Consider the following 14998-nt stretch of genomic DNA (forward strand, 5'->3'; position numbering starts at 1 on the left):
ACGACATCTGCCCCCCTCAACTCCTCGATCCCTCAAATCAGTGCACCTTTACTCAGAAGGTGGCACGGGTTCTGTCTTACCGTTAGGTAATATGTGCTGTGTAGTGCTCATCCTCACACTGCTCGGCCGTTCAATTTTCTTCCCCTCACTCTCTGCTGCCGTAATTCCATTCTTCGTCTCTCCCACAACACTTGCGCTTCCGTTGCGGTCCTCCTGTTTCTCCAAATCTCTGTTCCCACTTGTGACATCAGGCAGCGCTTTCGCCTCATTCAATGCCTCTTTGACCAGCTTCTTCGCTTCGATCGCTAAATTAGGAATCTCTTCTACCTCGTTGTTTTTGTTCAGGTAGGAATCCAACAATGCCTTGAGTGTCTGCGCGCGCACCGGCTTAGCGAGATAATTGTTCATTCCTATTCAACAATTAGCATTTTTCTCTTTCTCAACGATTAAATTAATTAGAAGCTTACCGGAATCCAAACATTTCTCCCGATCTCCTTGAATAGCGGAAGCGGTCATGGCAATGATAAGGACATTGCGAATCTCGGGATTGGGATGCTTGCGGATAAGTTTTGTGGCTGCATTTGTGTCAGCAATCTGGATGATATTATGCATGAGGGCTTGGCTTTACCTTCGTAACCGTCACAATGCGGCATTTGCACGTCCATGAGCACCAAGTGGAAGGGCCGACCATTCTCTGAAGCGCGTTCTAGCGCGTCAATCGTCTTGAAGCCGTCGAGATAGGCGTCGCACTTGAAGCCAAGCTTTTGCACGAAACTGATTGCAATGCGCTGATTGATCAAATTGTCTTCCGCAATGCACACTCGAAGGTCTCGCCTAGGTATGGTTGAAAGATCGATGCAAGTACCCGATGACTGCTCATGACCGTTGTTACCCTGGCTTGAGAATCTTGCCATGGGATCTGGCTCTCGCGTTCTTTGCGGTTGGTTGCCTGCTTGCGCTTTCGGTACTTTCTTGAACCGCAACGAGAAGGTGACTGTTGTACCCTGGCCTGGCTGACTGTCGAGGCGCACGGTACCATGCATGACATTTTCAATAAGAGCTTTGCAGATGCTGAGACCCAGACCAGTGCCACCATAGCTCCTTGCGGAGCTCGACTCTATTTGCGAGAAAGGGAGGAAGAGCTTCTGCTTTTGCTCGTCTGGGATACCGATGCCGGTGTCTATGACGCTGCATGTCACGTCTACCCAGTCGTCTGTTTCTTGATCTACAACAGCGCGGACAGTGACTGATCCCCGTGGCGTGAACTTGTAGCTGTTAGACAGCAGATTCATGAGAATCTGGTGTAGTCGGACAGGATCGCCCATAACAAGCATCTCGGGATCCAAATGCAGCTGCTCAATGGTCTTGAGACCCCGCTCGGCGTTCGTGTATGCAAGAGCGCGTACGACCTCGGCGATCGTCTCAGACAGTGATATCGGCATCTCCAAAACATTCATCTTGCCGGCCTCGAGCTTAGAATAGTCTAGTAGGTCGTTGATAATGGAGAGTAGTGTATCGGCGCAAACGCGAATCGAATCGGCGTATCCGGACTGTTCGGAGTTGAGTGGTGAAGCCTTCAACAGCTCAGACATACCGATCACGCCGTTCAAGGGGGTGCGCAACTCGTGGGATACGTTAGCCAGGAAAAGGCTCTTTGCCTTTGCAGCCTCTTCTTTCAACTTCATATTGCGCACAGCGATGGCCTCGGCCTCTTTCGCCTTGATCTCCGCCGCTCGCGCCTGCGACAAAGCGCGTTTCTGCATTTCGAGCATTGCTTCGTTGCTGGCAGAGACTCTTTCCACTTCCTTGAAGAGCAATGCGTTGGCCAAGGAGATGGATATCTGGTTTACAAGCAATCGAAGAACCTGGGTGTTGCGTTCAGTGAAGGAATTCGGCGGGCCTTCCACGTAGATCGAGCCTAGCAAATGGTCGCTATGGAGAATCGGGATGCATATGACTGCTTTCCCCTCCGGATTGCGCTGTAGATAGGCGTCTGAGACATTAGAAAACCGATCGTCTTCATATAGGTTCTGGACGAAGACTGTCTCCCGGAAGCGAAGTGTGTATAGTGTCACCTGTCGAGCGACAACATCATCCACAGTATCCAAAGGTTGACTTGCAGGGAAGGATGTGACGCCGGAAGAGAACCCGCTGTCGTTGTCAGGCTCGTTGGTAGCGACACACGCAATCGACCACTCGATTTGCGAGTCTTCAATCACTAAGCCGCACAAGGTACCGCCCGTAGATTCGAGGAGAATTGAACTCATCTTTGCCATTAGTTTATCGACAACGAGTTCGCTGGAAAGAACTTGACTCGACTCCAGGATTGATGATAGATCCAGCATGTCAAGGCCCACGGCCGAAAGTCCGTTATGGAGAGCTGGGGCGGATTCCTGGCGCCGCGTTTCCGGTACGATCCAATCTTGGGTTCGATCGACCGCTGTTTCCGGTCCCAGAAAATGGTCGTGGTCGTTCTGCTCAAGCCTGAAGGCTGTGTTACCCGTGTCCACGACCGAGGTCTGTACAGCTTGGTCTGCTGTCGTAAATGATCGACCGCTGTGAACTAGCCATTCGTAACGGCTAGCAAAGTGATTTGCTTTTCCATACGCGGACATCCTTCGATATGTCGAAAGGCAGTCCTTGAGCGCATGCCGAGCCGCCCTGTAGGCCTTCTTATTCACTAACCATCCAGTGTATAGCTCCAGGGCGAAAGCTTCGTCTAGGATGAAATCGTAACGTTCATTATGGTCCATGGCTGCTTCGTAGTTCTCCAACGTCGACTGAGGATCGCCGTTGATATCTGCGAGAACGGCAGTAAGAAGATGTATCCAACCCCGGTAGTTGGCATCAGTTACAGTGCAACATGCTTCAAGCAGCTTCAGGGTACCTTGAACGTGTTGGATCATCTCGCCTCTCCGACTGTGCTCAGGTTCGTCTCGAAGAAGAACCATGTATGCTAGCGATAGGTAGTACCTAACCGAATAGTTCAGTCTTTCAGACCAAAGACTGCTCAGCATTGGAAGCAACATCTCCCCAAGCGCAACTGCTTCCCGATTGTGACCATAAAGTACCAGCAACGGAAGCTTGGTAGCAAGATATATAGACTTTGGACGCTTCGGATTGCTAGCCGTTTTTTCGAGAAAGTCGATGTACTCGGCCTCGTTGTGATCGTGGTCTGAGAGGAGCAGCGAAGGGCTGCCTGTGTCAGTCTTTCCCTGGAGCGCTTTCGCGTATTGCCGAGCAGCCATGAGGAAAACGCCTCCTCGCATGTCTTTTTGCCAATTTCGCATGTCGAGTGGAGTTTCCTCAATCCAGGCCTCTAGTTCTGCGGCGTCGTGTGATGCCATGACCCTGAAGTGGGCTTGTACTCCAAGGTTCAGAAGCGTAAGGATCCTATCACCGGCGGTAAGAGACGCTTGCAGCGCTCCTTCCAAGCTCGGTATTAGATCACCCACAGGCGCTTCCAAATGACCCAGAAACATTGGCTGCAAAGTTTGGCCCCTACCCAGGGTGTAATAGTCATCGGAGAACATCTGGAAGATCCGCTTCGCGATGGCACCCGTATCCACAGCGAACTGCATCATGTTGAAGCGGCCGCCTGCAACAGTCCCCAGGTGCACATAAGCTAGGGCTACCTGTGACATGGTACCCTTTTCGAGATGTATTGAAATGAGCTTCAGCGTCGATTGATAGAACAAAAGGCTGTTTGACCAGAACGCCGCACTAAGAAGCTCGATGAACACAGGCCCAATCGTCATCAAGACGCGGTCATCTGGCGACGCCCGACGTTTAAGCAATTCTTCTTTGTCGATATTCTGAAGCTTGCCATATATTTGTTGAAATTCGGTGTCGCACGCTTCCCATGTTGTCGGAGGTATAGGGGATCCTAACAAGGAAAGGCAATCTTTGAGAGCCTGGAATGCACCAAAACTATCACCACGAATGGCAAACACTCTGGACTGCAGAATAAACGAACTAGCCATATCGCAAGGATCCCGCGCGTGCTGAAAAGTCGTCCTGATCAAGCTAAGCGCCTCATCAAACATGCCTTGATGCCAATAGCACTCTGCTGATCTTACAAAGAGCTGCAAAGTCTCTTGATACGAGACATCCGGCTGATTGTCGTCCCATGGATCGTCTTGTAAGAGCATTAGGCTGTGAGCAAAGTAGTAGATGCCAGTTGATCTTGCACCAGACTCGCATGCAGTTTCTCCCGCTTGGTACAGCATATCTCGAAATGGAGCCCGGTATGTCTCTTTGGCTTTTATGAGTTCTGCAGCAAGACAGATGTGACGGCTCTGCATATATAAAGCCTTGGATCCGATCGTTGAGTCGTCGTTGTATTCCTCGCCAGCAGTTATCATCTTAGCGATTGTGAAGTGCATCAGCTGCGTGTCCCAATCGCTGTCAAGAGAGTTGCCAGCTGCTGTGAGGTATCGATCGTGGCTGAATCTGAATCGAGCGTCCTGGTCAGCGGGCATGAGTACGTAGGCTTTGAGCGCTGCGTCGAGGGCTGTGACGGCACTCTCATTTTCGTCAAAAAGAGGCAGTCTCCCGGCATCAGCGGGCTTGTTCGCTGGGTTGAGTAGCTTCTGCAAGAGCTCAAACGAGAATGTGCCGCCCAAAAGAGAAGCCCATGCTAGGAGCTTCCTGCTTGCTGATGGAAGCTCCGTCAATCGCTTTGCTATGAAATCAGTCGTCACGGATGAACCGTACTCTGGGCTCTCGAACACTGCGAAAACCTTGTCGAGGTCAAAAACCCAATTGTTCTCCCGCCACTCGTAGTACACGCATCGTTTGCGATAGCAAGTGTCAAGTATCTCGCGTATGTAAAACAGGTTGCCTCGAGACTTTTCCTGGACTACCGCTACCAGAGGGAGGATGTATTGACGATCTCGATGGAGCGTTTCGGCTACATAGTCCGCAGTCTGCGCCTCTGAAAACGGTAGAAGCTGTACCTTGGTGGCGTGGCGTAGTAATGGGATGAGTTCCCGGGGCAGGGTCTCTTCGTTGGTGTACGTAAGCATAAGAACAAGTGGGATTCTAGCCTGCACGATGTGGTGGATCAGCTCAGCACTCTCTGGATCAGCATACTGAACATCCTCTAAGCTCCATGTACAAAGCTTGTATACCGCAAGGAGTCGTAAAACGTCTATAAAGACATTCATGAATCTAGAGGATTTGGAAGCACCTCCACTTCGCAGCCAGGCTTCAGCAGTATGTCCAGCTGATCCACAATGAACGGCAGGAGACGATGCCCGTCGATCCATGTCTTTGGTTGTATCCAGGTCCTTTTGCTGCGCACTTTTTGCTGTACCGTTTGTGTTCAAGAGCCATTCAGGAAGGTCCAGGTAAGTTCGCAGCACCGTCCAAACTCCGCTGTTCCTAAGATAATGGCGCAGCCTCTGATGAAATTCTGTCATAACATCGGCCTCGCTGACTAGAGTAGAAATTGGTAGTTAGCAGTTGCTCTGAAGGAAAGAGCTATGTCTCAGAACAAATGTACATACTATACAGTGTCAGCGTAGTTCGTGTTGGAGAGAACAGTGAGTAAGAGGCTTACCATATCTGTCGGAAGAAGGAGGACATCAATCTTAGGATGGGATCAAAGGGTGCTTTCTTTGCAGGGTCAAATTTGGCCATGGCGAAATAGCCGGTACTCCTCGCTGTGCTCTGTACACTTTGCACAAGACGAGATTTGCCTAATCCTGTGGTACCAGCTATCACTATCACCTGTATCTTGAGATTAGCGTACCTCATCCATGACTTGGGCTGTGATGTGACGACTTACCTCACACCGAGCCTTGCGTCTTAATTTCCGTGTGCTGGCTAGTCTACTCAGGCCGTCATTGGACTGATAAGAGCGAGAGTGAAGGACGGAGCTTTCAATGCTATTGTTAGATCGTCCTCGATTTGCAGATTGCAGTTGAGGTCGGCCATCCACGCTTCCTTCAGCTGTAGAGACTTCTGACTGTGCTACACTGTCCTGTGAATCGTGTTGTATTGACCGAGCATCTCCCATAAAGACGGGAGTATCTGCGGAAACGCTGTTGAGTCTGCTATCTGAGCCTCTCGAGCTGGTGCTCTCTGAAACAACATCGTCAAAGCTCAAGTCTCTTCGTTGATCTGAAAAGGAAGAGCCTGAACTCAAGCTTTGTAGAGTTTTGATGCTACTTCGACGGTGCCTTGACACCCGCTCCAAGACATCTACTATAGTCTTTTTTTCCTTCTCACGTCCAATCAGCTTGAGAGGTAGATTGAAGAAGCAACTGATGTCCTTGGAGCCTACACGGAAGGCCTTCAGTCCTTCGACATCGCCTTCACATAGTAACTCACGGATGCGGGCAAGATCGTGTTTGAGCCCCGACGTGGAATGGTATCTATCCTCGATGTTACGCTGAGTCATGCGCTGGATGACTTCTGAGAGCGCCTCTGGGACGTCTAGACGTCTAGAGGAGATTGGTGGGATCCGCTTGCTGATGACATTCTGCATGACATCGAGAGCTGTAGCGCCTTCAAAGGGCGCCTGACCACCTAGCATTGTGTAGAAAAGGATACCAAGACTGTAGATGTCGGTCCGTGTGTCGGGCTCCGCAGGCATACGGCCGGTTTGCTCAGGAGATATGAAGGCCAACTTCAACTCGATGCCAGTCTCCTTGGATAAAGTACTCCACCCTGCGCTGGTCAGTCCATTTTCAAAGGACCTCGCGCCAGAGCCGAAATTGATCATCTTGACAATGCCGTTCTCGGCGAAGTGGAAGGCATCACCGCGTATTTCGCCATGGACAATTTCGTGACCATGGTGCAGAATCTCCAGACACTCGACTGATCCAACGGCGAAATCGAGAAAGGTAAGGAGGGGCACGCCACGGTTGGGAATGGAGGGGTTTGATTGATGGCTCTGTGCATTGCTGGTGACCTTCCAAAAGTTGGGACCAAAGTTGACCAAGTCGTGGAGGTAGTTGGGCCCAGGGGCTTCGAATATGCTGGCGACGAGCGGCTCCTCACCAGCTTTGGTGGAGAGGCGGACGAACTCTATAGGGCGAACAAAATGCCGGCATTCTGGATCTGATTCCTTGACGACGAGTTTGGCGAGCTGGAACTCGCGCTCCAGTCGCAGAGTCTGTGCCGAGACACGGCATACGACCGGTCGGCCTTCTCGCGCCACGCCCTTGACTGTGGTATTGGTGCGGTGTGTTTGGACGCTCGCATCGGAGCCTGAGCTGCGGTGGGTGCGCGTAACAGTCGGCCGGCTTCGGGTGGCAGAGTCGGGTGAATGCGACAGGGTGGGGGAGGTTACGGCGCTTCGTCCCCTCGATTGCGGTCGTTCCTGCTTGGGCGCAGTCTTTTCGTAGCCAAAGAAATGGTAGTTGTCGTACGACTGGTTGAGTTAGTCGCGGTAGTCGTGGTCCAGGTAGATACGGGTGTCTCTTACAGAGTGGAAGGGCTCAATGGCCGGGTCCCAGCCATAATTCTGGAGCTCCTGCAGGCGCGCAAAGATGTGTGAAAAGCGCTGCGTCCGCCCGCTGTCTTGGGTCGTAGTCATGCTGTCTTCCCGATGTTGGCGGCGGCTAAGCATCTAAGACATGCTCTGGGTAGAATAGGTCGGGTATCAATGTACAGGGCGAAGTCGCAAGTCATTCCATCTGTCCATCACAACACGAGCGTGGGCGCGATTGCCATGGTAGTAGGAGCGCGGTCGTGAAGAGCGTCGGATCGGCGGGAGAGGCGTGATGGGTAGATTCGCAGGCAACGAATGCCAGTCTTCTAGAAGCAGTCGACGCGCATGAGGAGTGCTTACTGATGGCTCCTCAGCCACAGCAGATGGACAGGAGCCATCCATGGATGCGCTCAGACTTCGCGCTTGTTCTTAGACGTCATCATCGACATGGGCACTCCATAAGGAAGGTTTGCACTCGACACGCCTCACACAAAAGCAACAGCCGTCGCCACTAATCAGCCATGTTTCGAAACCAGGCTCACATATGTGCCCATAGCAAATATCACGAGTGCCATGTGTGGCTGACGTGCGGAGTTGGCCCCGCGCACGCTGGGACAACTTGATTTGGCGTAGCGGTAGATCGGCCTGGCGCGTCACCCATTGGTAGCGACATCATCGTGGGTTACGACAGTAGTAGTGCCGTGTGCATCGGCATACCTACACAGCATTATTACTATACTACGCCCCTGGCGCACGCAGAAGACGCCTTGTCGCAATATCCACAGCCACTGGCTCCCGCTCCTTTACCACACCCTGCCTGCCTGCCTGCGACTGCTGCACTGAAGCTGCCCCACTACAGACGGACCGGGCATCCCTCGACATTTGACACGGCATCCCTCGACGTTTGACACATGCATCCGAGCAAGAGGTAGTCGGTCGCCCTCAAGACACCCTTGCACATCCACCATTTCAATGTCACACAATGGACTCTCCCGATCACGAGCATGCCTATTCGGGCGACCTGGGAGAGCCGCAGCGGCCGCGACAGCTGCCTTCGGATCTGCCCACTTCCCTCAATGACAGGCGCCCGGTGACCATCATGAACGAGGAAACCGAGATCTATGATGCATGGCAGGGTAGGTGAAAGCAACGGCTAGGGAAAGAGCGACGCGCCACCGAGACTGACTTCACACAGGCCAGTCGCAATTCCTCACCACGCCCATGCCCGCCCGTCCGCTCGACTTCAACTTGTCGCTCGACGACCCGACGTTTGGTGACGAAGACATGCAGCAACTCGAGGACAGCGACAGCCGCCTGGTGCAGATGTTGGCGCACCAGGCCCGCTTGAAGAACGAGAATGCAGGCGACGAAGCAAAGGTCGTTGCCGATGAGAAGCTGTCACACGAGGAGAAGAGAGAAGCACTACAAGGCCTGTTTACACTAGCAGCATCCAACGGTGAGCTCGAACGGGTAAAACGGCTGCTGGACGGCAAGGCCCGCGAATACATCAACATCAACGGCGTCGACGCCGAGGGCACGCCGCCATTGGTCTACGCAAGTTGCTTTGGACACGAACATGTGGCAGCTACACTGCTCGAGCAGGGCGCGAGTGTCGATTTGCAAGACAAGAACCGTTGGACGCCGCTCATGTGGGCCATGACGAACCGACACAAGGATATCGTTAAGCTCCTGCTCGACCACGGCGCATCGACAGACGTCAAGTCTTCTGGAGGACGGACCGCATTCGACTTTGTCGAGCCCAACACTGAGCTCTCCGATTATCTGCACGAGAGCGGGTACGCCATCGGTAATGTAGGCGTCGGTGACGACTTCTACAGCTCGGGCTTCTCCCAGGATCGCTTTGAGCAGGAGATGCAGGAGAACGATATGAAGCGGCGGATGATGATGGAAAGCGCCTTCAATCTCGAGGTTGATATCGGTAATCTGGGTCTGGACGAACAGCCCGAGGTACGAATCTTAGCCACTCCTTGAATGTTCGCTAATAGCCCCAGTCACCTGAAGAACCAGAAGAAGAAGCCCAAGAGTTCATCTGGGATAGATGTCTCAACGACCAGATGTTTGTATTCCAAGAAAACGAGCTCGAACGGATACTGGACATCATCATTACGAATATGACGCCGCAACGCTCTCCTTCGCAAAAACCAGTACCTGCAAACATACTCTTCCTGAGTGCACGCTATGCACATTACCATGCAAATCCAGAACTCTTGGAGACTTTGCTGGTGTCCGCCATGAACAAGATCAACGATGTTGTAGAGAAGCATCAATGGGACATGACTGTGCTGGCCTTCTGGATGTCTAATGCGACACTTCTGTTGCATTACCTCAAGAAAGATGGTGGACTCATGAGTGCGACTACAGAGTTCCAATTGCAGATGGCAGAACTTATCAATGAGATTTTCATCTTGATTATCCGTGATGCTGAGCGCAGGATGGATAAGAACTTAGATCAAGCTATGCTCGACCATGAGCCGATGCCTGGATTCGAAGATGTACAGTTCCAGCACGAATGGAAAATATTTCGTTCCAAGCCTAAAGCGAAGCCGGTAGAACCTCTCGAGAAACGTTTCCGACCGCCATCTCCCAAGCGCAGAGCACAGCCATCACCCCGGAACATTACCTCTTTGCTCTCATCAACCCTATTTGTTCTCGATCTGTACGACGTACACTCTGTGATCGCTGCGCAGGTACTGTCGCAGCTGATCTACTGGCTCTCTGCCGAAGTCTTCAACCGCATAATGTCGAATCGAAAGTACCTCGCGCGAACAAAAGCAATGCAGATACGCATGAATGTCTCGACGCTCGAAGATTGGGCGCGTTCCAACAATCGGCAACCAGAACACTACGAGAACGGCTCCATGACCTCCACCGGGGAGAATACCGCGGACGCCGCTAAACGTCATCTCGAGCCTCTTGTGCAGCTTCTCCAATGGTTACAATGCTTTTCCTCACTTGGAGAAGACCTAGAGTCGCTTGTGGGGACATTACAACAATTGACACGCCTGTCACCTCAACAGCTACTACACACCGCAAAATACTACCGACCCGAGGTGGGTGAAAAGACCCTTCCTAAAAGCGCTTCCAAGTACATTGTACATTTGCAGAAAGCAGCTGCAGATCGTAAGGCTGCGCGCGCAAGATCGCCCAATCCACCGTCACAGTCCGAAACTCCATCCACACCAGTCAGAGGCACCTCTGAAAAGCCTCCCGAGCCATCGCCTGCGCCTTCACGAATGTCAGAAGAGGATGAAAAAGACGAAGCACCCGATGAGCTTCTCTTGGACCCTTCGTACATGCTGCCATTTTCGCTCCCAACATCAACAGATATGCTCATCACCTACGGTGCCGGGTTTGGAGGTGTCAACAAAGAGCGTGAGCGGAAATACATTCCTACCGTCCCACCTGAGTTTATGGCTAAGCTGGATTTGAATGGGGGCAACAACAAAAATGGTGGATCTTACTACTCGGAGTCGAATTGGAACGATCCAAGCTATGGGTGAAGATGAAGATTGGTAGGATTGAGAACCTTGCTAATTGAGACTTTGGATAGCCACTTTCACACTGCCTGGCTAAGACGAAGACCAAATTCTTTCAAATTCCGCTCTACGAGGCCTTGTTGCTGACCGCTGAGTTTATCGTCGCGTTGCCATTCGTGGACTGGAAACATTCCCGGCATGTGATTCGACAGATGGACCAAGTAAAGGTTCTGTGCCGACTACGCTTCGGCATACAGTCCGATCTGATGATATAGACACTGGCTCGGCTGTAACCGTGGAAGCTTTGCAGATTCAGTTAGGGTGGTCGAGGCTTGCGATAGCGCAGAACTTGGATGTTACCATAGTATCAGGGTATGCATAGATCTGTTTACCATTACTACAACCTATCGAGTCACATATCAGTACGTCGGGTTGCACCATCGTGCGGCCCGTCGGGCTAACAGCAAATTTATTGTAGCATCGGCACAATTTGTAGCGAGAAAGCCTCAACATTGTATAGGCAATGGATTGGCATGACTGTCATTTGTATCGAGTAAGGCAGGTATCTAGGTTATCAATACTACTCCGCGATCGGCCCCTTCAATATCCGCTCGGCGGATTCCGATAGCAGCAGTCTGTTGGTAGGGCATGCAGGGTAACTAGCTACCCCACCAGTGATGCCCCGCCATAACTTGGTAGTACCTCAGCGAGATCCCCAAACATTGTCTTTGCTTTTTGTTCTCTTGCATAAACTTACCCAGCCTCTATCAATTACACAATATTCCATACATTATGGAGATCCGCAACGTCCTACCAGAAGACGTCAAGAACGTAGCCACAAACAATGCGCGGTCGATCCCAGCTGACGAGATCGACGCGACCTTCAAATCACAATACACCGGTACAAACCTCATTCTTTCTATACTTTTCCACACAGAAGCTGATACCCCTCAAAGATCTCATATCCGCGCCTCTTGGTTCAAAAGTCCTTTCCTTTAGCGACGAATGGTTCGCCGCAGCCGAGAACCTTATCACGCCGACACCACCGATTCGCAAACCCGGTGTCTTCGTCCACTCGGGAGCATGGTACGATGGCTGGGAGACCCGGCGTCACAATACCGAACCCTTCGACTGGGTCGTCCTGAGGCTAGGTACCGCCAGTGGAAAAGTAGCCGGTGTAGAAATCGACACTTTTGCATTCAACGGGAACCACGCCCCTGAAATCGCTGTCGAAGGTGCATTCATCACAGACGAGAAGGAGGAAGAGGAGGTGAAAAAGGCCAGCTACGCAGGCTGGGAAACCATACTATCGAAGCAAGAGTGCGGGCCTAGCCAACGGCATGGCTGGAAACTAGACAGCATCACAGACAAGGCGTACACGCACGTTAGGCTGCTCATGTACCCTGACGGCGGCATCGCGCGCTTCCGGCTTTACGGCGTAGCCGTGCCAGTCTTCCCAGAATCCTCCGACGCCGTCTTTGAACTCTCGGCCACAGTCATGGGCGGCGTCGCAACGTCATGTTCGGACCAACATTTTGGCACAAAAGACAACTTACTCCTGCCCGGTCGCGGAAAGGACATGGGCGACGGGTGGGAAACGAAGCGTACGCGCGGCGAGCACGTCGACTGGACAATCGTGCGCTTAGGCGCAAAGGGCGAAATCGATCACATTGTCATTGATACTGCGCACTTTAGAGGTAACTTCCCACAGAAGGTGCAGGTCTTTGCCGGTAGCTTTGATAAGGAGCCTGCGAGTGATGACGGGGGGTGGGTTGAGGTGCTGGAGCCGCAGAGGTCCGGGCCGGATGTGGAGAAGGAGTACAAGGCTGAGCTCAAGGAGGTCAAGGGGAGGGGGTACACGCATGCCAAATTGGTCATCATCCCGGATGGTGGTGTGAAGCGGTTTAGGGTGTTTGGAAAGAGGGTTTGAGAGTGAGTTTGAAGGTTGGTAGGCTGGATGGATGGAAGGAGAAGTATCTCAGTCACGCGGTCGTCAAAGATGTGTCTTGGGTATCGTTTTGCGCCGTAGACTTTACAATCTAACCACTCTCAGTCAAAACCGTTGAGCTGCAGTAATTATGCAATTACCATGGTAAGGCGTGAGAACATATGTCCAAAGTGTTGTGACATGTCATTGAAGGATCGACAGATGACGGCCGAGGTAGTCGACATGTCTTAGCGCCTTGGTAAGGCGTGCACGTGGGGTGGGCCTCAATGCATGTCGACGCGACCCGCAATGTCGTCTCAAAGACCATCTTCCATTCTCAATTCTTTCCATCGTAGAACATTGGTCTGATTTGCCCGTATGGAGGAAGAGCACGAGTTCAATATTGAGAAGGTGTCGCCGATATGGCTCATCACGGCACTTTGCGTTGTGCCGTTTGGCCTGTATCAATTGCTCAACTTCCTTAGTCCGTTGATACATCGGTTGACGGCTATGAAGATTTCCGCGGTATGTCTACATTGATGGAAAAAGACATGATGCACGTGAAGAGAAGTACTGATGATGGCGATTCTCAGATGTACATCTACCCCATCAAATCGCTACGAGCGATTAAAGTCACAGAAGCCATTGCCACAGCCCATGGATTCAAACACGACCGTACAATACACCACCATTCATGCGGATGGAATCAACAACAACAAGAGAAACCGCTAACACCTCCACAGGTTCCTTCATGCTCCTCCAGGAAACCAAAGACGGCTACAAAAACATGGCCGTAGCAGGCTACCCCGAAATGACGCAATTCCTCCAGGAGATGAAAGACAACACCATCACCGTCAAATACATTGCGTGTGGAGACGTGTCGAAAGAAACATCAATCGACATACCTCTGGAGCCAGACACGGAAAAACTGGATCCCATCGACATCAACATGCACTCAGCCCCGACAACCGCTCATCGCATGCCGCAAAAATACAACGACTGGTTCACCTCCTGCTTCGGGTATCCCGTCATCTTCGTCTACCTAGGCGCCAATCTCCGCGACGTAAAGTTCCAGGACATGCAGCCGCTGGAACCAGATCCGCTGACCCGGTTTCTAAGCAAACATGTCCCGTTTACAAAGTCGTATGTGGAAAAAGTAATGGGTTTGCATAAATCTGGGGAGGAGAGCTGGAAGATTACTTTTGCGGATTGTGCGCCTTATCTTTTCACTTCGCAGACTAGTCTAGACGACGTGTCGTCCAGGCTTCCAGAGGGTGTGGATATGGATATTGAGAAGTTCCGTCCAAACGTCGTTGTCGAAGGTGCTTATGATCCGTATCAGGAAGACTATTGGGGTAAGCTTACGGTTAATGGGAGAACGGAAATCATCCTCCCGCATAATTGTGTGAGGTGCAAGAGCATTAATATTGACCACAAGACGGGTAAACCGGGAGAAGGGCCAGCGGGTGAGGTGCTGAAGAGGTTGCAGAAGGATCGGAGGGTCGATATCGGGGCGAAGTGGAGTCCGGTCTTCGGACGGTATGGGTTTTGGGGGAGCAATGGAAAGAAGACGGAGGAGGTGTGGAGGGTGGGAGATAGAGTCAATGTGGCCAAAGTTAATGAGGGGCTGACCGTCTGGAGTAAGTTTTCTCGCAGAGGCGCCGATGATGATGCCAAGACGCTTTCACTGACTGTATGCAGGTTGGCCTGGCGTTGGGTAGTGGTGTGCAAAGTGGTGCTTCCTGAATGTACTAGTACAGGCAATGGGATTAGAGCAGATATTCACAACTATGAAAGTATTTTGTTATTTTGTCAGATAAGAAGACAGCCTTGCGACATGGCGTATTCGATCGCCTCACAGCAAGTGCGGGTGCAAATCTGGCCTAACCTTTGGGGGGCTCGCAAGCCTTCCACTTCCCTCCACACAAGCCTGCTACCAGTCTCCTTCTGTCCCCTCTACCGCTTCTTCAATTCCTGAGTTTCCTTATGTCTCATCGCGTTGAAAGCATCAAGCTCAGCCTGAGTGTATAGCCATGGATGGTTCAATTCATGATAGAACTCAAGACCTTTTGGATAGTAATCGTAGACTAATCCGTCATACAAGACGTCTAAAGTCAGCAAGAAGAATCTCAT

At 51.7% G+C, this 14998-nt stretch overlaps 4 protein-coding genes across 4 annotated transcripts; 3 read left to right on the forward strand and 1 right to left on the reverse strand.

The window, feature by feature from the left end:
* Positions 1–48: 48 nt before the first annotated feature.
* On the reverse strand, positions 49–7579 carry J4E82_004111 (uncharacterized protein; the record flags this gene model as incomplete). The annotated part of the gene is made up of 6 exons (XM_051730392.1): positions 49–410; positions 468–575; positions 629–5436; positions 5564–5733; positions 5792–7381; positions 7436–7579. 6 exons carry the CDS (start codon positions 7577–7579, stop codon positions 49–51), a joined length of 7182 nt encoding a protein of 2393 aa, XP_051589731.1.
* An 844-nt stretch (positions 7580–8423) lies between these two features.
* On the forward strand, positions 8424–10962 carry J4E82_004112 (uncharacterized protein; the record flags this gene model as incomplete). Its single annotated transcript, XM_051730393.1, has 3 exons — positions 8424–8577; positions 8637–9409; positions 9454–10962. The coding sequence occupies 3 exons, from the start codon at positions 8424–8426 to the stop codon at positions 10960–10962; spliced, it is 2436 nt and encodes an 811-aa protein (XP_051589732.1).
* A 768-nt stretch (positions 10963–11730) lies between these two features.
* On the forward strand, positions 11731–12868 carry ALC1 (Allantoicase; the record flags this gene model as incomplete). Its single annotated transcript, XM_051730394.1, has 2 exons — positions 11731–11839; positions 11895–12868. 2 exons carry the CDS (start codon positions 11731–11733, stop codon positions 12866–12868), a joined length of 1083 nt encoding a protein of 360 aa, XP_051589733.1.
* A 375-nt stretch (positions 12869–13243) lies between these two features.
* Positions 13244–14586, forward strand: J4E82_004114 (uncharacterized protein; the record flags this gene model as incomplete). The annotated part of the gene is made up of 4 exons (XM_051730395.1): positions 13244–13390; positions 13459–13540; positions 13609–14505; positions 14567–14586. The coding sequence occupies 4 exons, from the start codon at positions 13244–13246 to the stop codon at positions 14584–14586; spliced, it is 1146 nt and encodes a 381-aa protein (XP_051589734.1).
* Between the last annotated feature and the right edge of the window lie 412 nt (positions 14587–14998).

The sequence above is a fragment of the Alternaria postmessia genome (assembly GCF_024291825.1).
Source record: "Alternaria postmessia strain BMP 2775 chromosome Unknown scaffold_19, whole genome shotgun sequence".
NCBI lineage: Eukaryota > Fungi > Ascomycota > Dothideomycetes > Pleosporales > Pleosporaceae > Alternaria > Alternaria postmessia.